At 31.1% G+C, this 23,329-nt stretch overlaps 1 protein-coding gene across 1 annotated transcript in view; it reads left to right on the forward strand.

Moving 5' to 3' along the window:
• Nucleotides 1-23,329, forward strand: part of LOC142321684 (zinc-regulated GTPase metalloprotein activator 1-like) — a 443,413-nt gene that overhangs the window by 350,486 nt on the left and 69,598 nt on the right. The window contains exons 8-9 of the mRNA XM_075359968.1: nucleotides 3,939-3,983; nucleotides 8,612-8,668. Of these exons, the coding sequence (XP_075216083.1) occupies nucleotides 3,939-3,983; nucleotides 8,612-8,668 (102 nt within the window). The remainder of the gene's footprint in view (nucleotides 1-3,938; nucleotides 3,984-8,611; nucleotides 8,669-23,329) is intronic.

Genomic DNA, 23,329 nt, shown 5'->3' on the forward strand with positions numbered 1-23,329 from the left:
TAAATCAGATGTGATAAAGCAAACGTACAGACGTAACTTTTTTGTATTGTTTGTTCCACAAATGATAGAACAAATAAGTTTAAGGGGTTCTAACGTAAGAACCTTACGTGATGGGTTGTTTCGGAACAATATTCAGATTCAGCATATAAAATACTATATAGAACACCTACTCTACTCTCTTCTCCGTTCAAAATTTTATGTTGACTAGTGTTATTAATTAAAATAAAGATTTGTTGCACATTTGAGACAAACTACCTACATTATTTTCTCGTTTCTATAAAATTTCCCGTTTTAAATTCTCATAGTTGTGTAATTCTGGATTACAATAATACAAATTTTTACCGGAAGTCCCGAATTTCTGTGATTAAAAACATCTATGTAAATAGGTTGTAAAAAATGTGAACATTTTTTATTATGTCATACGAATAAATTAATAACACGGTTTTGATCCGATATATATTTTACTGAAATAACTTTTAATATTTTGTACTCGAATGGAAAATTTAATTTCCGTTTAGTATTAAAATTAAAAAATAAAATCCGATGGATTTTTTCAAAGATTATAAGGTTTTATTTTTATTTCTTTATATTTATTAGAATCTTTTTACAAATATGTTGTTGGTCATTACATATTTTGTGTAGGATGAAAATAAATTGTTATAAAGCTCATATTATTTGAAATCCCTTTAAAATTCCATTCGCTATTTTCACGTTTGATTATTAGATGTTGCTACATAAAGGACTTGTATTGAATTTTGACATAATAATAGCGATGGAAAATATGAAACATTATTTATTAAGTCGTTAAAAAATATCCTTTTATCCAAGACATTTGATTTGGTATCAAAAGCGATTATTAACGGTGAATGGAAACAAAATGAGGATCTTTGTCGCCGATTTTATTACGTACTGTTCAGCGTATAGGAAGACACGAGCCGGGCTCAGGATCACGGGAACTAGCAATAGAAGGTGATATATTCTGTAGATGGAAACTGGCTGCGCATTGCTGATCCTGCTTATCGGATGAACGGATCTGGACAATGCTCAGGAATCTCAATAACGCACGTTGCTCCTCTCGCTAGCTTCTCTGTATTCTACCTTTGAACACCGTACGAAACAATATTATTAACTGGTCTTTCTTTATCGCTTGTGTATTGTGCACTTTATATTACAATGATACTTTATATAATAATGATACTGCTACATAATATTGTATCGGTTGACTGATTCAATTGTTAACGGCAAACAGCCGATGTTACTATACATTGGTGTCTTAAGAGTGTAAATCAAAGCCACGTTTCTTCCTCTCCTGCTGTACTCTCTCTTCCTTTCTCACTCTCTCTCTTATTCTGTCTGGATTAATAAATGAAATTAGTTACATTATGGAAGAGAAATTAATAAACAAGAATTCCTCAAACACGAGGTTGTTAATTAAACTTTAGATATCTAATATTATTTACACCTCACACCTACATTTCAGATTTGAATTCCTTATTCATCTATTTAATATATCTCTTTAAACAATTTTATTTAAATTTAGTTCGGGTAAAACATACAAATGAAAATTAATTTATTTCCACCCCCGATTGTAGGGTTAATTGGGAACTAATCAATAATATTAACATTTAAATATTAAATTTATATTTAAACGTATTAATATTATATTATATTATATTTGGGAATTTTTGGGTTTGCGATTTTTACGAACATTCGGATTTAAAATATTTTATAAAACAAATAGAGATTTAGCGTATAGAATATTTAAATATTTTGATCTATCGGTTTAACTTTTTCACCAATTTCTATTCAATTGATCTCTCTTAGATGTTAGTAATTTTTTTATTTTTTTGTACATTAATCTTGACGATCCTGAAGTAAAGAAGACCACCAACTTAAAATCGCTAATCACCAAATTACTAAATACGATTCTGAGCAGGGGAAACATATCTGGAAGGCATCTACAAAATTCTGATACTCCACTTACTTTAATTTTTCACGACTGCCCAAAAAGGAATGTTATGTTTTTATGATGTATGTGTGTATGTTCCACCGTAGCAGCTCAAAGGCCGAACCGATTTAGATGTATGACGCCGTAATGAATCTTTACGTTACCGGGAATGTCATAAGCTATATATACGAGGTGTGTGAGAAAAGAAATGAGATTGGTAACACTGCGACCGCTGATCTGGCAACGCTGTGTCTACCGGTCTTTGCTAGATCGGTTTGTTCATCCCTTCCATATGCTCAGTACCAGTTTCAACTCCGTTCAGCCAACACACTATTTTTGATAGCGCCATTATTGAAGTTGTGTTTTTGTTGTGCGTTACGAAAATTGAGCATCGGAATTTAGAGTGACGTTTTGCAATCAAGTTTTGTGTTGAACTTGGGAAATCCGCGAGTGTGACCTTTGAAAAGTTGAAACAGGCCTATGGCGAACATTGCTTATCAATAGCACAGGTTTTCCGCTGGTACAAATCATTTTTGGATGGCCGAGAACATGTTGTAGATCAACCTCGCTCAGGGAGACCTTCAACTTCAAAATCTGACGAAAACGTTGAGCGTGTGAGGGTTCTTGTGAGATCAGAACGTCCTTTAACAATAAGGATGTTAAAGGACAGTTAAATTTAAACACTTTTTTTGTACATCAACTTTTGACAGACAATTTGGACATGCGAAAGGTTTGTGCAAAATTGGTGCCGAAAATGCAGACAAGTGGATGCTTCATCATGACAATGCCCTGTGTCATTCGGCCATTTCCATCAGGGAATTTTTGACCTCAAAACACATTCCTATAGTTCCTCAACCCCTTATTCACCTCATTTGAGTCCTTGTGACTTTTTCTTATCGCGAAATTGAAACATGTCGTAAAAGGACGTCATTTTGAAACTATGGAGAACATTCAAAAGACTGTGACCGACCAGTTAAAAGCTACCAGTTGAAGTCTTCCAGTGCTGCTACCAGGAGTGGGAACGACTCCATCGGTGTATAGCTGCTCAAGGAAACTATTTTGAAGGGAATAATATTGTTGTTTGAAAAAATAAAAACTTTGGTAAGTAAAACGTCAGTCTCATTACTTTTCTCTCTCACCTCGTATATATTTATATATGTTTAAAAAGATTTAAAAAATTAGAAAAACGATGCACTATATACAAATATTATATAAAAAATGTCACTCGCACGCCAATTATCCTATATTAGTAAATTATCCTACATTAAAGAGCAAGGGGTTCTTTTTTGGCAGTTGTGTATTTTTAATTTTTACTTCCGTGTACGAAGTAAAGGAAGTATTATGATGGCGAAAAATTTAGGTTTTCAAATTTCAACGGAAATATCCTTTTTGACAATCCCTGAATCCATCTTGACTAGTTTCGGCGTGATGTCTGTACATACGTACGTGCGTATGTAACTCAAAAACAATTAGCCGTAGGATGTTAAAATTTTGGATTTAGGACTGTTGCATCATCTAGTTGTGCACCTTCCCTTTTGATTGCAATCAACTGAACCAAAAGGTTCAAAGAAAAAATTGGATCTAGCGACCACTGGATTTCCGACCACTGAAACGTATGTCTTTAATCGTTGTTCCTTTTAGTTTAAAGAATTTTTAATGGTTTTAGGAACTCAAAAATCATTATGAGGATATGCTATGCTTTTTTGTTATAATCCTTTTTTTTTATAATTAAATTTAATTACTTAGAATAACTGTTAACTAAGTTATTTGTGGTTATTCTCTATCTTTTTATGGCTATTGTTTTCTTTGCTTGCTCTAGCATGTCAAGCTTGATAATATAATGTCTAAGATAATATCAATTTTATTTGATTAAAAATCCATTTCTTCCTAGTGGGAAAAAATGATACCGCATCTCACTTATTGTATATAAAATTATACAAATAGTTTACATGAATTAAGTACGTAAATTTTAAATTGTTTATTTTTCTAGGTCTATCAATGGTACAGGTCGACTGATTGAAACTACTCGTTGCACGTAAGTATTTTATCTATATTTATGTCTATCTATATTTACTTTGTGTTAATATAATAAAAATGTATGATATAATGTTATACAACGTATTGCGTTGAATAAAAGATTTTATTTGTGAATCAGATTATTTTGATATTAATTAATATTGTTTTTATTTTCCTGAGGTCACAATTCTAGAGCTATGCTGCAAGAAGGAAATTATGGTAATCAGTCAAAAAGTGAAGAATAGATTTTTCCATTACATGACGTTTCATAACCCAGAGACCCGCAAAACCAACAAAAAAAATTAAGGGTAATGTTCATACGTACTTGTATGTACGTTCGTTGGCGTGTTAGAAGCTTAATAACTGTTGACTGGGTAAATCAATTTTGATGAGATTTTGTTCAGACACTCGTGTATAAGGGGCAAATAGTTGAAATAACTTTTGGAGTTAATATCTTCAGGTGTTTGGCGGAGTTTTTTGGGGGTCAGTTTTTTCAAAATTTTGCAAACATGAAAGCCCACTTATATTAAGCTCTGTGTTGCATGCTTATCTTACCATTTTTTTTTTTAAATTTGCTCCAAAATTCCCATCTTCCCAAAAATCAATAATGCTATCTTTTTATTTATTCCGTATTTTTTAACCGATATTTTAAAATGTCTTTTAATATCTCATAGTTACCATGCAAGCAACCAAAAAAAAAAAAAAAAAAAAAAAAAAAAACAATAAAAAGTACTTTGGGGGCAATATTGGGGTTGTAGGAGCCGATCAAAATTTTAAAATATCGATTTTTAGTATTTTTCAAAAGCTTTTCTGATTTATTTAAACTTTTTAATATTATTAAATGTTTAAATAATAAACTATTAGTAATAATATTGGTCTAAGATTTCATCATAATTCACCATCATCAAAAACTAACTTTTTATTGGTTGTGCATTTTTTACTGAGATCTTTTTTAGTTTCTTCCATTTAACATAGTAAACGTAGAAAATTCAAAAAAATAATTTTTGAAGGTGATTTTTGAGGTGGATGATCAGAAAAAAATTAAAAAAAACCGATTTTTTTTAATTATTTAATTTTTTAGGTTTATTTAAACATATAATGAAAATTTTACAATAAAAATTTATAATAAAGTACTCTCACTCCGAAAAAGAAATCTTGGGTAACTTTTTCATTTATAATTATTTTTTCACTATATAAGAATAAATAATTAATGCCAGGAAAATATTACTACTTTATTATAATACTTTTTCTTGTTTATTTTAATTCTACGATTTAATTCATCGCAATATTCGTATCGATAGTGTTGGTGATAAGCCTATATTTAAGCTTAGCTATATTTTATTTGTGCTATGATTATTTTTTGTTATTTCTGTATAAAATGCCTAACATTCATTAGTTATATTAGAAAGGTATGGCTATTAAAATATTATATATCTGTCGACCTCCGTGGGTGAGTAGGTAGGGCTCCGGGTTCGAATTCCAGTCAGGCATGGCATCTTTTCATATGCTGCCAATTTCCCCTGGGCTAATGGTCAGTTACAGCTGTTTATGTCCGCTCTCAGCTCTTTTATTAAAAAGAAAATCTTATTTCTGTTTTTTATATTTTGTAGGTTGTTATTGTATTATTTTTGTTTGCGCTTTTTAGATTTTTTAATTAAACTTTTCACGATTAATCATTATTTATAAAATGTTATACTTTTAAGGTAATTTTTATTCCTTTTAATTCTGATTACCTTATTCTTTTAATAATGTTTTCTATTGAAATTAGTTTGTGAAAACTAGAAATTACAAAATGTTATAATAAAGTTCATATCAAATTTTAACATGTTACATTTCTACTCAAAATAAAAGTTAAGTTTTCAATTTGCATTTAAGGTAGAGTTCGTAATATACTCCTAATTTTTATGTTGATTGAACTGGATTGTTTGAGTATCTTAGAACGTAAAAATTATATTTTCATCAACTTGTTCAAAATTATTTTGAATTGTATTTTTTTAAGTAGAAAAATTAATAACATTGCCTCAAGAACGGTCGGGTTTAGTTTAGCCCCAGATGTATGTTATGTACAGAGTTTCCCATAACTTTTTGTTTCGGTATTGTCAATAAATTGGACACCATGCGAAGTTCAGCTAACTCTCTAACCCTTCGTACATATTATTTACTTTAGTATGTCCACTGTTGTTTTCCCGATCAATACGCAGTCGTTTCGTATAGAACGTAACTAATATTCAGAAACTTCAGTAACCCGTTGGATATCAGTAGTCTTTTGTAGGCTGTTTTGAGAATTCTGGTTAATGTCGCGTTTATAATCATCAAACACTCAACAGTATCGTTGAGAAAAGTCTCATAGCTACCTTCAAATTGTAAATCCGCCTGATCATTTAGTATCTCCAAAGATGTTAGTGTCACTGTTCCACAACAGTTTTTGCGTTGAATTTACCTACAAGTATGGAGCTTTATCATGGCGATAAACACTTTTTTCATGTCGGTAATACTACATTATTGGGATTTTATAAAAATAGAATTACTCCTACTTTACCTTGCAAAAGACATCTTCGTATTATGCACTTAATGATTCATTTTCTACGATCCGATCTATGAATTTCCTTTTAATGATCCACAAAATTTATAACAAAATAAATATTTCGTCCTACCCATCTTTTAATATTTCTGGTAACGTTTAATGTCCGAAATGTTTTATAATCGTTTGTAGTTTTAGCTGTTGACATTTTTTGGTTTCCTAATTCAGTTTCTTTATTTTTTCAAACAATTCATTAATTGGTGGGATATACAAAATCCTCTTCGCAGTGTTACTCATAGCTAAAAAAAAGTGGGGGTGCTGCTCCAGAAAATTCTTTTCTGGGCCTTTTCAAGGCCGTGGTTAAAGTTTTCTGTAAAATAAAGGACTCGAAAAAACTGAATCAAATAGAGTAGCTGGAAGCAGGATAATAATCTAATTCTATACTTTATCAAATTCAAGAATATTGTACACGGTTTTTAAGTACGTTGTGTTTAAAAACCGTATTCGGTTTAACCGAATAAATAATAAAATGTCAACAAAGATAATATTTTTTAGTATTATTAGATAATAACTTAATAAAATGCCCGCTTAAAAATACTATTGTCCAATGGTGCTTAATTTAAATTTCTTTGTACACAGAAACAAATACATAATTAGTTTTTACTAATTACATTCTCTTTCGCCCTTCCAATCTGTTTTTTGACCGATTTGGCAATCAAAGAGCCTTTGCTTTCCGCCATCTGATCACTACTGAAAAAAACAACTAAACCACTTTCATATTGCTTCCACCGACTAAACTAGAAAAGGGAACGATCGAAGGAACGTTCCATACATACGTAGAGTAAAAAAAAACTACCTTCCACCAGCACGCCAGCGTCGGCACTGCGGCAGCGACAGTTCTCTCTCACTCGCCCTCTTTTGCAGCTTCCTATGTGCGCATGCGCATAACAGCCGAACACCACGCCGCTGGAACTGTGAAGCGCACAGTTCCATACAAAGATTTTTGTATCTTTTTCATAATTTTTTCCCCTACACCCTTGGATCGGATCTGCAGTCAAGCATGACTCAGTCCAGGGGCGTGTTCTTTCGACTCAGACAGGTCTTCCTGCCTGCCGGCAGTAGGTCCGGTATGGCAGGTCGGCCCGCCGGTTCTGGATCTTCTTATTTTAATTAGCCCGTCCCAGTTTCATAAACTAGGGGATGGATACTGACATTAAGCTTAAGGATTATATGCTGTACAAGAATAAAGAAAAAAGGACTCATATTAAATGTTATCGATAAGTGGAAATAGGGGGTTCTGCAGTGCCACAGTGCCTATATGCGACCCGCCACTGCCTCTTCGTCATAGTTTTAAAATTATTTTAAAATCACAATCGATCTTTTGCATATAATGGGATTTTATGGAATTGGGGATAATATGCAAAACATTATCCTTACTTGGGTGCGGTATCAAATAAAGTTAACGTTTTGTCATTAATTGTTTAGTTTCTCCTTGTTTAACATCTTCGATGCTATTTATTCTTACTTCAGCGATTCAGTTTTTATCCTGTGAAACTTTTGTCGGGACAAATTTACTTTTGTTTTTTTTTTTTTTAAATTCTTTTGTAATTTATCGACTGAACCTTAAAGCATTCCAACTACAACCAAAAAGTTTCGCTACTGCTTCCGCCACCTAATTAAGCGCATTAGTTTTCATTCCGTCGATCAATGGTTGATCATCGACATTCAATACATTTGTGTCAAGGATTGTATCGCATAAAAATTTGGCTCCAGAGTAATTTTAATAGTTCGAAATTTTCCCTTCTGTTTTCCAGACCCGAAGACAAATGTTATCGATAAGCGTACAAATTGTGTAATTAATCCTTCCATTGAGTACTTAAAATATACACGATATACACGATCCTGTTTGCTAGAAAAATAAACAAAAAATTAAAATGTATTTCTTGTAAATACGTGATAATAAATATTGTGTGAATTTTTATTGTATTCAAAGGTTTTTCCTTTTTTAATGGTAGTCCTCCTATATGCCTTTTACACAACGAATAATTATTTTAAAATTCTTATTGTGTTTTTTATTTTCAAAAAAATAAAATTTAAATTATATCCTTCATGTATTTTTTTTTCAGTGCTATTTTGGATGATATTTTGGACTTGAAGGCTTATACTGGAACCGGAAAAGAAAGGTCAGATTTTTTATTTACTTATTTTTTCAATTTGATAAAAATCGTGAATTAAATTTTTGAAAATATTATTTTATTAAATAAAAGCTATGTATGTAAAAATGAAATTTTGGGTTTCGTTGCAGATGTCATTTGTAAACGTCTTATACGACTTTGATAAAAACTCGGAGTTGTACGTAAACAAATTAAGCTATATTGCATTTTCAAAAATAATGTAAAGGGCACTTTTATATTTTTTAAATGCACACTCACGTAATCAGAGATGACTGTTATTTTAGTTATGTAAAAAAAAAAACAACATTTAATTTTAATAGAAATTTGAACGTACTTTGAAAGGGTTGATGAGTGGATCTAGAGCCCTGCTTGAATTTCTCTTGAATTCTGTTTTTGTTGATTTTTTTTATAAATTATGTTTTTTCCTTTTTTTGTTCCATTGTTACCGGGTTGTTATTATTCCGCGTAATATTTTTATGTTTTGTGTTGTATGTTGAACTCACTTTTACCTTCTACGGGTAAGTAGTTCAGTTCCTTTGTTTAATTCAGTCCTTTCATTCTTACTTAAGACTCGGTAAGATGGTTTTGTTTTGAGGTCATTAAATAGTAATACACTGATGGGAATATCACTGGTGGCATTCGCGTCGGTGGAATCCTGACTCAGGGGGACTGGAATATGTCAAAAGCTGAGGTTTCGAAGATGACCTCCGGTAAAGCCCTAAGGGCTAGGAACGAAGGGGGAAGGCGGAGGGTGTCTTCCCCTACGGAGGTCAGGATACTTCCTTTATAATATTTTTTGATATTTTAATGGTACATTATGGAACCGGCCTATAATGATAGCCATGCGAAATAAGTTACGACACTAGCCTTGATGAGTGTCGAAAACTTCGCAAGAGTGTATTAATGACCATTATAGAGAGTTGCATAATGTGTTTTTTCTACGACTGAGAATATATATATATATGGATTATTGTTTTAAATCACTGGTAGAATGTGTTGTTTACGAACTATTTTTTTTAAATTTTTCAAAAAATACATAAAACAATACATTTTTGTGGCATTAGTCATAAGTTCTGCCTTTTCTTTAATATTGACGGTGTTCGATCGGATTCTTCCTTAGAATCCGACGTAATTAACAAAAGGATAAACATTGTAATTTAGAAACTTAGTTACCTATTGGTGTACTTTCAAATTTAACCTCCGCTTGCTAACTACTAAATCGGATTAAAGTCAAACAGATGATACATTAAACAGTACTTGCTTCTGATTGGTCAGTGATTAAAAAGAGTAGGCTTTTGGTTGGTTGTACTCTGTATCACATTGAAAATCTGTTTCATAATGACCCTCATTATGATACAGGTTCTAGTCGCGTAATTCAAACGTTATAATGCAGCCGTAGGAAAAATAATTTTTTGGTTCTTAGTATATTTTTAAGATTGAAAGGATACGCTTACAAAATTCTCAGCCATCATGAAAATTGTAAATCCATCGTTTTGCTTGTTTTAATGGTTAATTCGGTCTATCAGTATAATGCGAAATTTGTTGAATCATGCTACTGTTAGCTTGATCTAAATTTCAGTTAAGTTTGAATTGATGTATTAAACGATTTTTGTTGGGAGTGGGTTCTATTTCAGGGAATAAATTGCGACTACTACTAAACCGGGTATTCAGCTAATATTGTAATAATTGATATATGTGGGCTTACCTAGATAATTATATTGCTTTGCCTTCTACTTTTTTTTTTTTTATAAAAAGTAATATTTCAGCGTTCTCTAAATCTATTAGTGTAGCGATTTTTGTGTAACATGGAAAATGAGATAACGAGTTAAATAATACTAAATGTTCATTTTTAAACTTTGTGTTAAAATGTATTATCTTTAACACAATATTTTATTTTTATCTTTAGTACATATTTAATGATAAAATCCTTTTATGAAACTGTTTTCTAATGGATTACAATGATTTTTCCAATTGAATAAAATTTTTTCACGATAAATAACTGAAAAAAGAAAAATGTTTTTCTTAATTTTCCTTCCAACAAAATGAAGTTCGGCGAAAGTTTATTATAAACTGCTATTACTTTGATTTTGCAACCCCTTAATGCTAGCATATGTGTTCAATGAACTTCCGACCGCAAATATATATATATGTATATATATATATATATATATATAAGCATGTAAACACATTTTTGGGGTTATTATTTTAAATACACATATATCAAACAAGGAATTGCGGATTTAAATATAATATTTCTTTTCTTCTAGAATCGGTAAATGTTTTTTTTACTCTTCTGTCTTTATGTTATGTTACAAGAGTTTTTAGTATTATTAAAAGTTTATTTCAGTTTCTCGTTTGCTAGTTTAGTGAGTTCACTAACGATACTCACTAACGAGAATTCCTCTCGTTAGTGTAATCAACTTTTGTCTTTAACGAGAGAAATTCTCGTTAATGAGTTGGTGTCTTAGTATTGCTGTTTATTATAGTGAAATATTAAGTTATTTATATGGAAATAAAGTGTAAAAGACATGTAATTCTGTTTGTTAAATAACTTTTTTTTAATATTAATTATTCTATTTGTACTAAATATTTATTATATTGTACTTAACAAAGGTTTTTAAGAATCTTGCTAAATCTATGACTTAGAAAGTGGTTACTCGTGTGTATTATTATATCAGTAGAAAAAACCACATTGTTAACAGCTCCTTTCATCATCTGTGGATCCAGTTGTTTTGAAAAATTGTTTTGGTAGTTTATCTCTAATCTAGATTCTGATGATACTTAATTAATCGGCTTTTCAAAATTGATATTTTGTGGTCGTTTCTTATTCGGGGAGTTGAGTTGTAAAGGATCCTTTATGTAGTTTCCAACACAAAAAAGAAGAATCGTTATGTACCGGCACATCAGTGAAGCGGGAAAATTTAAAAGCTTAGTTATTCATTTGGCGTTTGTGTGAGGGCGATGAATTTTGGTATATTTTCAGCTCATGTAATACTGATTGTTAAACATGGAACAGTGGTCAGGTGCACATCGCGTGTCCATGTTAAATCGTTTTGTAAAAATGGTGGCCTCGCGACAACTGTACGAAGATTTTTCTCGTCACGGGTTGGTACCGTCTGTTCATCCACTAATTTATGGGTTAAAAGATTTGAGGAGACTGGGTCCACAGTAAATTAAAAATACAAAAGAGCTGCAAAAAGTGTTAGAATGCCAGAAAATATTGATAAGTTCGAGCTGCCATAACACGCACCCCAAAACGTTCTAAAATTAAATATGCATTAGCATTGAACATAAGGATTCGACGGTCCTTATGTTCGATCCGTAAAATCATAAAATTTTTTACTCTTAAATTCAAATTTTTAGGAATTAAAAAATGTCAATTTGGTTGCTCGCATGAATTTTTGTCAAGAGATGTTGCGGAGTTTGCATGGTGATGGAAATTTAATCCACTGTGTGTTGATGTCAGATGAAGCGTATTTTCACCTGAATGGCTAAGTAGATAAGCAGAATAGTTGATACACGAGCCATGTAAACCCACTTAAGTTACGTGAACCGTAAAATTTCAGTTGCGTAGACCGAAGGTTACAGTGTGGTGTGTACTTTCGTCATCTGGCATTACTGGACCGTTATTTTTTCAAGACGATCGGAAGAAACACTACAACGTTATTGCAGCGCGTTACACAAGCACGGTCACAGCATCTTTGATGCAAGAATTAGTTCGATTTCTACGTATTACGTAGATCCAGGAAGACGGTGCTTTAAATGATACTGCTCGTGTGTCTTATTATAAATTGTTAAGGCCGGCTAGATCTCCTGATTTGACTGCATGTGACTTTTTTTTTGGAATTTGCTCAAGAAGTGGAGCGACCGCAAACATTACAGGAACTAAAATTAAAAAAAAAATCAAGAATAAATTGCACGCTTTATACCGGCCATTTTACGGCGCTTAATAGAAAACATTTTCCATAAAGACTACAAGAGTGAGTAAGATAACAATAGTGCCTAGTTGACAAAGGTTATACTGTGGTGCACCCTGTATTTCTCATTGTTATTTATTGTATCGGGTAAATTTTCATCTTAACGCTGTTTTTGGAAATTCGCTATTTTGCGCAGTTTAGGATTTGCCGAAAACAAAACATAAGTAATTCCTTTAGTGGCATCCTGCTCGAAAATATTTATTTCACATTCTGTGATATAATTCGAGTTGGATATCGTATGGGAAATCCTTTCAAAAAAATTTAATCATCAGAAGTTTATTTTGTTTCGTTTCTTTATCCTATTACTTAAATATTAAAACTAAATTAAAAAAAAAAAAAAATATAGTGCTTAAAATTTAGATATTGGGAAAAAATCCCAATAAATTTATAAGAAAACTAATATATATTCTGAATTCCTGATATTTACATAAAAATAGCTATTACTCGGTAAATATGTATAGAAAATCTTAGAAATTGAAAGTTAAAGTAACATTGATTATTGGGGGTTTGTAGATATTTATGTAATTTGAATTTATAGTAAATGTGGGATAACGACTTTGTGAGCATAAATTTGTTGACTTAATTCATAATATTACCCGGATATTTAATAGATTCGTATGAGTTCGTGCGATTGTGTATGCACGCGGGCGCGTATAACCTATAATTCTAAGAATTTATATATTGATGATGAGTTTGCAGATAGGGTTTAGCTTGGTGCGAAGGGTTCTATGATCTATTCAACCGGCGTTGTAAATAAATCATTTAGAAGGAGATAATATTGGGGGTTGGAAGTCTAATAAGCCCCTAGTGAATTGATTAAACGTTAATAAATTGAGCAAATAACTCCTCTCCTCTCTCCCCCTTTATTTTATACCGCTCTCCTTCATCTTGGTTAATGCAAATCTGCGGCGGGTGCACTAATGAAATACTTCAACGACTGGGTTACTTCTTGATTTACGACCGACGGGTCTTAGTTATAATATAAGGTTATAAGGTACTTGCATATTGCTCTTTTCTCTTTTACCTCCAGATGTATGGTTTTAACTCCCTCTTTTATTACTAGTAGCCACTGTCCTTTTGTCCCTGATCCTGTTATAAGTATTATTGTTATTATTAACAACGCCTATTATATTAAATTATAACAACACTTTACCGAAAAATTGAATTTTACCAGCTTACTGGTAATTCTATGAACCGTAGACCACCCTCATTTTGTGAAATTTTACTGAATTTAACAAATTGAACTCTATTAGGAAATGTAAATTAAAGTAAAATATAGAACGAAAATTTCAATCGCAATTGATTTTAAAGGATTAGCCATTTCAAAAAATAATCTTATTGTATTAATAATATTAGAAACAATGATACACTGGACATCACTAACTTTAGATGAGGTACTTCCACTATATTGACTTGTATTTTTCAAACTTTTTTAAATAAGTTGTCAAAAACGTGTTTAGTTGTTCAGTTTGTTACGGATTCTTCTTGTTCACATACGTTGGAATAAACACCAATTTTAAGCTGGTTTTCGTCGAAGCAGTCACAATCTGTAATTTTTGTGAGATTGCTGCCGTGGGATTTAAGAACACGCTTTCCTGTATTCTTATCCAAAAACCATCGTACGATTTATATTTAATTAATTATTGAGAAATGAACAATGTTATAGAAGAAGAATGGTCGCAGAGACAAATATTAGGCTTAAAGATGGAGTAAAATTTGATTAATTGAACGCGTAGCCGTTCAGAGAGATGGACCAAGAAATGGTCTATTATGTAGGACTGTGTTATGTGATCAGTTTTTGATAGGCGGCTTAGCGCAGGGCCGGTTTAACCAACAGACCAGTAAGGCAGTTATCTAGGGGTTTTTAATTCGGAAGATTCAGTACAGGAAAATATAAAAATAAATAATAATAGATTTAAAAAATAATTTTTTTTTAAATTTTATTATTAATAATATTGTATTGTATTGTTGATTATTGTTGTGTTGTGTTGTATAATAGTTGACGAACTAATAAAATCAGATTAGCGCCACTGGCGAACCCTTGGAAGTTATCATAGTGTGCTTTTAAAAAGATAAAAATAAGTAATACCTTTAAAATTTTTAAAATGCAAAAAACAATAAAAAAAACATTTTTTCTTTTAAAAATCAATTAAAAATATGAGAAGATGGTCTTTTTGTTTTATTTTTTTTATGCTGAAAAGAAAATTTCCCGACTATCCTTCAATAATTGTTTGAAGTTGTCCGCAACTTATATAAATGGGGAACCAAATTTAAATTTTGTCTATGGCCCGGTAAAGGCTTGGCGAAGTAAGCACTTTCCATCTGCACTTTCCTTTACCCCTGTAAGAACGGTAGCTGTAGCGATGGAAAATTTTAAGTATAATCGTAACTGATTTTTCTCTCGTATAAAAAGAAACCTGTCTTAAAAATAAAATAGCAGAGGAAATGCGTTTGCGTTTTCCATCTGTAATTGCGTCATAGAGGCATAAAAGTGTAAAAATCAAATTAGGACCTAGCTTCGTTCAGTCAGTTATATTATGTTTTATTTTCATCCGAAGATTTTTAATCTGTATCTACTTTTGAGAAATGGATTTACACGAATATATAATATATCAAAGCCCCTTGACGATTCATAGGCAGCCGCCATCGACTAGATCTTTCCACGGACAAATCGGCTTTATGTTTACGCCTTTAGGAGGCTCGTCTCATGATGGACCTCCATCATCGTACCAATAAGTAATACGATAAGAAAACGTTAACCTTACCCGAAGAAAATATTCAAAACTTTTCTAGGTAGCGGGCATCCATTTCGCCTTTAAGCTTTCCGGAGAAAATACATTTTTAAACAGGATAGGAACAACACATAAGTAATAAACGATTTTGACCTACGTAATACTACAATATAAATTACTTTTCTTTCAGAATTTAAATTTATAATATTAACTTCCTGAAGGTATTAACTTGTAAAACCACTAAATTCCGTAGCTTGTGAACTATTCGTCCGATTGATTGTTCATTACATATTGATTTGGCCTAGTCTTAATTTAATGTAACAAGAAGTAAATTTATTAAGAGGTTAATTTCTAAATTGTTAAAATTGTTTTATTGTTAAAAAATTATATTTATCTTTCTACTTTTGTCACTAATTGTCCACCTGCCACTTTTTAATTCAATGCGTTTCTCCATTCGTTTATGATCTGCATCAGTCTCAAAATATCTTCTACTTCTCTGTTATTATCTCAGTAACAAATAGGTTCTGATCGTTTATTCCGGATCTGATTTATATGATATTCTGGAAGTATACAAATAACTGCAATAACGTATATTGTAAATGGGCTCGAAGATTCATGGGTTCCTTGTTTGTGTAGTGAGAATATTAATTAATACTCAAAATAGTATTAATTAATTATTATTAATTAATACTATTTCTTATTACTATTCTAGAATCGATAGTCTTGGTATTGATAAATGAAACTTGAAATTATTGATGACTGAAATTGTGATCTGGTCACACTTCGAATACTCGTCTACCGTCATAAGAATGGAAGTGATATTTTTACTTTTTGCTGCATCATAAATCTCTTCCTATAAATATTTTTATGCTAAACACTTAATTCTCCAATGAAATTTATTAATCCTGGATATTTTTAATATACGGCCAGACTATCCTTTGTACCTTTTTACAAGATTCTGCCACAAAGTTATCTCTTTTTTATTTTGTCGTTTCAATTTCAGCGTTTTTCAATAAAACTTATCTTAAAATCCTCTTTTCTCTACAGAATGATTTACTAGTTTTCATGTAGTCTATGTCTGGTTGCTATAAGGCTCCTACATCCAATAAATATTTTAAAGAGTTTGTTTCTGTCTTAATTCTATGATTTCGCCAAAAGTTCTTCCGGTTTGTGGTTGTTTGGTTTTACAACTTTAATGTCCTTTTAATTTTATTGCTTAAGTAATAAAATTCTACAACTTTTGGCATATTATGATCAATATAAGAGCTCTTCCTCATTATTTTACTTTTTTCTGCTGAATTTTATAATCTTTGAGAAGAGTAAAAAAGTTAATTTCAAAATTTTTTTCTGGACGCACAACGAACTGCCGTCATCAGCGCCCGGATAGATATTTATATAGTAAACTTATAAATATTAAAGAGAAACAACTAAAAATTTATTTAAAAACCTCAACAACAGTAATATAAAAACACAGCATAGATAGAAAAAAGCCCATGACATCTGTTAAAACAAAAATAAAACCACAGTGAATATAACATTAAAATGTTACTTAAAAGAACAGAATTACCATCCAGATACGTCAAGTGTATAAACAGATGAGAAAGATTGTATAATAATCAGATTTTGAATCAAGATTTATTCCCTTTACAAATCGTAACATATTCGGTAACATCATTACATTATTCCCTTACATATTTCGCATGTTATCCTCTAGTTTATACTTGCGATGCAATGCCGCATAACAGACACAATACACAAGGGTGTGGTGTACGGTTAGTTGGCAGTCGCAGCGAGCACAAACGGCTGCATCTGTTATCCATGAGTGAGCCTAATGTGTACTATTCGCAAACGGCAAATAATAACCTCTTGACGGTTATTCCTGCTTGAGGAGCTCCAGGTGACACAGTATTCTTAACTGGATGAAGTTTATTGTTGATGGAAGCATTCCATTCACTTTGCCACTTATCGTGAACCACACTCTTCAGAAAACAGACAAGATCATTCGAAACAACGCGATTAGTGAAATGAGGCTGGAAAAAGCTTCTTTTGCCGTACTATCAGCGCGCTCATTGCCTGAAATCCCAATTTGACTGGTGACTGGGGAAGCTCAGAGTTGTGTTACGTTGAGTCATTTGAGAAATAAGACACTGAATCTCACAGACAATAGGGTGTCTGGAGTGCATGTCACTCACTAATCGCCTGTAAGGCACTCATGGAATCTGAACAGACAAACCCGTATCGAAATGTTCGGCTTATTTAAGGCCTTATTAATAGCATACAACTCCGTAACGAAAATTACTGACCATGCTGGGAAGGCCAAACATGTATGTTCTTTTGCCAACCGTGCAAGTATAACCAACAGAATTAACATTTTTATAGCTGTCCGTATAAACTATAAAATCTGGATTCAAGGTATTTATAAGATTATAGAATTTTTCTCGTTATTTAACCACGGATTGTGTTCTTTTTATGATACTTTTTATAATTTCAAACTGAATATCCTTCCAATAATGAATCCATACCTTTCATTACTCCTTTTTAAATCATTCTTAATTTTAGTATAATAACAATTTTTGTGAAATATTAACTCTTTTATTTTTTGACGGTAGCTTGTTTTACCAGCTTTAATGTGGTATTTAAATTCCTTTATTGGTTCTGCTATTTAAATATTAAAAAATAACAGGGATTGTGTATATTCCTGTCTCATTTATTTTTGTAGTGCAGATAGCCTTTTCCGTTTTTTAATGTAACAGTATTATAGAAACTTGATTCTTTTACAAGTTGTAAACAACCCTTTTTCTCTATACTTCAACCCTAATTTTCTCAAAATATGAAACATTCTATGTAATAATTATCTAATGGTATTTTAAGTTGTAAAAATATAACGTAGTGTTAGTAGGGTTTTATTCAGTTTTCTCCTAAAAAAAAAATCGCTTTGAGGAAGAACGCGAACAAATTGAAGCCATCTAATCAGGATCCGCACGCTTCTCAGTCGTTGGTACTCCCTAATGGTTTTATGGTCCTAGAAGCTGGGAGCAATTTTGTTTGAGAAGCGCCAGCAACTGGCGATTTCTTAACAAGTTTTTCTTTCTTGCTCACATTCCTTTTTACTTGTCGTACTAGTCAGCGGTGTGCCTACACTCTTCTTCAGAGCAAGATTTTTAAAACCTTCATTCAATAAATTTATCGATCACAAAAAATAGTTATTGCCTTACAGTTCTCACTTACGAGTGAGTAGAACTCGTAAGTTCTACTTACGAGACGATTTAATCGTAGAGATTTTATCCCGAAACGTACACAACATGTTTGTCTTTGCAGCAGACATAGTGGATGAGGCGTTTTCTCATCTCTTGCGGTGAACTGCACCGAAGACAAAACAACAAGGCTTCTCGCTATCTCCCATACCTAATTCGACAATGAAAAAAGTAAGGGATATTTAGTTGTAGACGAATCAGATGATCGTTAGCGATAAGCTTGTCTTATGCTTAGCCGAAGCAACGCCCGAGACGCTTTTGATACGTAGATTTCATCTCGTCGTAACGGACTGTTCTCGAACTTCAGGTTCTTCTTTTCTAACGCTACAGATCACCGTGCCCTATTTACACGCAGAAATTGTCATCTAGACTAAAAAACATGTATGTACAGATCGTACAATAAAATTAAGAGCTTGTGTTGGAGAAGGTCGTGACTGCATTACTAATGAACCTGAAAACATCTACACACGTCTAATAGGACAACAATAATAATCGTTGCACTTTTATTTTTGCACGTTTAATTTATTACCGTTTTCTGTTTTATAATTATAATTCATTATTACGTAATTAATATTAATTATTCAATAAATAAATATTGCAATAACAGAATTTTAATTTAGGTGTATTTTTAAACTAAAAAAATCGTAACTGTGCTTGAATGTATATTGTATCCGTAATTAGGTGTACACTTCTTTTTTGTACAATATTCAGAATTTTTTATTAGTTACAATTTTCAATTTCTTTTTTTATATGATTGTTTTCATTGTTGATTGTACTGTTGTTATTATTATTATCATGATAACACTTTAAATTTGCATTATACGTCCAATTCCCGTGCAAGTTCGCTATCTTCTCTGTCTTCATCGGAACAGTCACTTTCCGAACAGTCTTTCACTGCTACTGTCTAGATGGATGGTTAATTTATCCATTATTCGTCGATTGATTAGCGGTCCCATCTTCTTATTCTTGGTGTCAGCTTTTTTTACATGTTAGCAGTATGGGTTCCAATCATCCTTATTCATTTCATTAATTTTTTTCTTCAGGTAATTTTTTAATTCTGACATTAAAAATGTGTTTTTACTACTAACATATCTTTTCAGACCGACCATACCATCTCGATCGGATCTAAATCAGGATGGTAAGGTGGAAGTCGCAGGACCAGATGCCCGTGTTTTTTTTTAATAGGTCAACAAAATGGTACTTTATTTTTTAATTTCTTTGTGATTTAATTATGTCATACAATTGTGGTTTTAAGATTGCTTTATTAAGTGGAATGTTGGTCTTTTCTAACCAATTAATCATGCCACTTTTCCCATCATTTGAATTTGGAGGTTTATTTAACAGTAAATAGTGGTATGTTGCATTATCGATAATAACCACGTTCTGTGTGGGAGGGGGGAAGACGAGGAATTAATTTTTCAGATATCCACTTCATGAAATTATTGTTGACGCTGTTGTGATAGTCACTGTTTTTTGAACTCGTTTTCCAAGTTAACATCGCGTTCGGAATGAACCCCACTTCTCCTCCAAAGTAGGTTTATGATTAACTGGTTACCTTTATTAATCGGCACTTTTTTACTTCTGTACCATTGTGATCCGACCACGAAGTTTTCGTCGAATGGGGCTTTAAAATGTACGATTCATCCAAATAAACAATGGAAGAATTTTACTTTCTGCTATCGGTAATTTTTCTTAAACATTCTATCCTCTTTCACCGGATGTCTTCTTTCTCAATAAAAAGTTTCCTATTATTGTCAGTTTTACAACACCACACAGCCTAACTCTTTTAGGATAGCTACTAGTGTAGTTCTAGAATCTTTAAATTGAAGTTCTTTTAAAGTTCGCGTAATTTATTTAATGTAGGCAGTTCATTATGTTTTGCGTGTAACTGGTTTTGAACATGGTTTATATTTTTTGGTGTGCTGAATGAGCACGACTGTGATTTAGATATAATTCTAAATTAAATTCTCTTTTGGAGTTTTTGAACTTGCGATTTTGAAATCTCACTAGCTGCAGCTGTAGCGGTTCTTTCTTCACATTTTTGAATGCGTATTAAATGTTTATCGTCTTCTAATTTTCCTAACTTTATAGCTTCTTTCTTCATAAAATCGTGTACATTATTAACTATTTCATATGCTTTACTACGGAGTGTTTTATTCTCATCATTAACAACGCGTACAATAAATATCATCTTAAAGTTATTCAGGGCTTCCACCCACTCGCCACTCAAAATCCGCCTACTTTCCACCCTCCCTCCACCACTAACAGAAAACATTTTTTACGCCACACATTACAGACGGAAAGAATTTTACCATTTCTGCCGAGTCACTCCAAGAATTAAACTAAATTAGTTTATTGAAATTGAAAAGTAAACATTAGTATTGAATATTAGTCAACATTGCGATACAAAAGTTACTAGCTATTTTATGAATACGTATAAAATGCTAAGCTATTAATAAATTATTACAGTTTGTAGGGTGTAGTCCTATTATTTAATGGTGATGTTTATTACTATAATCATCATCAATACTAATACCTATTACAACGAATGCATATAAATAAAACTTAAATAAAATATTTTTATTACTCTTATTCGTGTAAAGTAGTTCATTTATGACTCAGTTGATCGAGGGAGTATAATAATAATCTATTAATAAAAGTGTAAACTATTCGTGTTTGTACGAAGTTCCAGTAAGAAATATTTATAAGTATGCTAAATATTTTTAAAGAAATTATTGTCTGAAATTAATTAATACAGTGGAAATAATTTTTCCACTGTATTGCAGAATACTCGTTTTCTGAATGAGCCTAATGCTATGAGAAAGAGTAATGTAATGCCCTGCACATCGACCGTCTGCCTTGTAAGATAAAATCCTTATCTCTTAAAATTGCAATGTATGTTTTTTGTTAAAGAAATATCTACACGTTTTAAAAACATTATAGACACCGGACCTTAATTGCAGAAATTTTTTTTTGAAAATTGCCTTTATCTTATTTTAGCCTTGAAGAGGGTGTAGAGAACTTTTTACGCCGGCAAATTTTTTACATTTTACCTATATATGAATATTTAAAAAAAAAGTTTTCTCAAAATTTATTCTCCACCTGTAAAAAAAATGTGATCTCTTTTTTGGATCAACACTTTCAAATCTTTTATTATTACTTTTTTTTTTGTATTTTCTTCATCACTTAAAGGGCTATTAAAATTAAAGTAACTTTGGACCCAATGTCTTATATTGTTATATTCTGGACCCAGAATGAGAAGCAGTTTTTCATTATTCATAAAAGTTATACTTTATCTTTTTCAGTATTTTTATACAGCTAATTCTCTTTCTAAATTATATTTCTTTTTTTGTTAAAGATAACTTCTATATAAAATTTTTTTTTCTTAAATTTTCTCCTCAGAATAAGAAAGCCCATCGAATGAAACATTTTTAATTCGAAATTTGGAAATTTGATGCTTAAATTTTATTTTTGTAATCATGAATTTACCAGCATTTTCTCATATCAGCTTAAAAGTTATCTTTCTACGTAGACGGTGCAAAATATAAACAAATTAATTAATTTAGTTAATTCCAAACATTAATGAAGTATTTTTTAAAATAATTAGCATTTTGATAGATTATTTTATCTTGAACTCTACATCTTTTAAATTATTGAAAATCTATTTAATTATTTGATTTTACAGAGGCAAAACTTGAAAATAATACAAAAATATATATATATCTGCATTTATGAATAATTATTAAATTAATTTGATGAAATTTAGTTTTGTAATTTTACTATTGTTGAATTTCACGAAAATACAAACAGATAGGTCGGGCGTAATAGTTAAAGCGATGAATAAAATGAAAAAGTTAAACGGTAAACAGAAATGACAGAGAGTTATAAACTGGAAAATAGTAGTATATATTCATCACATATACACAAGTTATAGATATATCTATTTATATGACGACACGAGCACACGTATTTCTGTTATATGTGGCAAAGAGGGTAAAGTAAGCGTAGGTAAACTCATATATATATATATATATATATATATATATATAAAATCTAGCATGTAAATTTGACTTTCGTGTTTGTAATGAACGTTTAATTAGCTAACCGACTCTAGATAATATGACCACAACAAATAAAATTAATCATAAACGGTAGCATTATTAAAACCATATTAAACTTGCTGAATTACAATAAAATGAAGTTTGAAAGCTTATTAAAATTATTTTACCCTGTTCTGTTTGTCAGTAATATAATTGCCAGTAATTAAAATATGAAAAGTATCCTCGCCTGTATTAAAAAAAATTTACCTTCAATATGAAATTAATATTTATTATAGGAAAAAAAACCCTCTACGAAAAGATAATATTATTTAGTTTATGACAGGTTAACACAATGTAAGTATAACCTGTCAATGCTATTTATGACTTTAATTAAAAATCCTTTTAAAAGACTTATTAATAAATTAAAAAATTAATTATTTTCTAAAAATCTATAATTTGATATATAACATTAGTACTCTATATTTTACAAAGGATATATACGCTTATTTCATGTTAATTAATGTTTTTATTATGCGGAGTGACATTAAAAATTTGTAGTTTATCTAGAAAATTTATGTCTTAAATTATTTCATGTAAAATAATTTAAAAAAAATTATGAAATTACGTAAACGATTTATCATTTTGTTTCACTGAAAAAAATCGAATT

The sequence above is a fragment of the Lycorma delicatula genome, chromosome 3, assembly GCF_047948215.1.
Source record: "Lycorma delicatula isolate Av1 chromosome 3, ASM4794821v1, whole genome shotgun sequence".
Classification (NCBI taxonomy): Eukaryota; Metazoa; Arthropoda; class Insecta; order Hemiptera; family Fulgoridae; genus Lycorma; species Lycorma delicatula.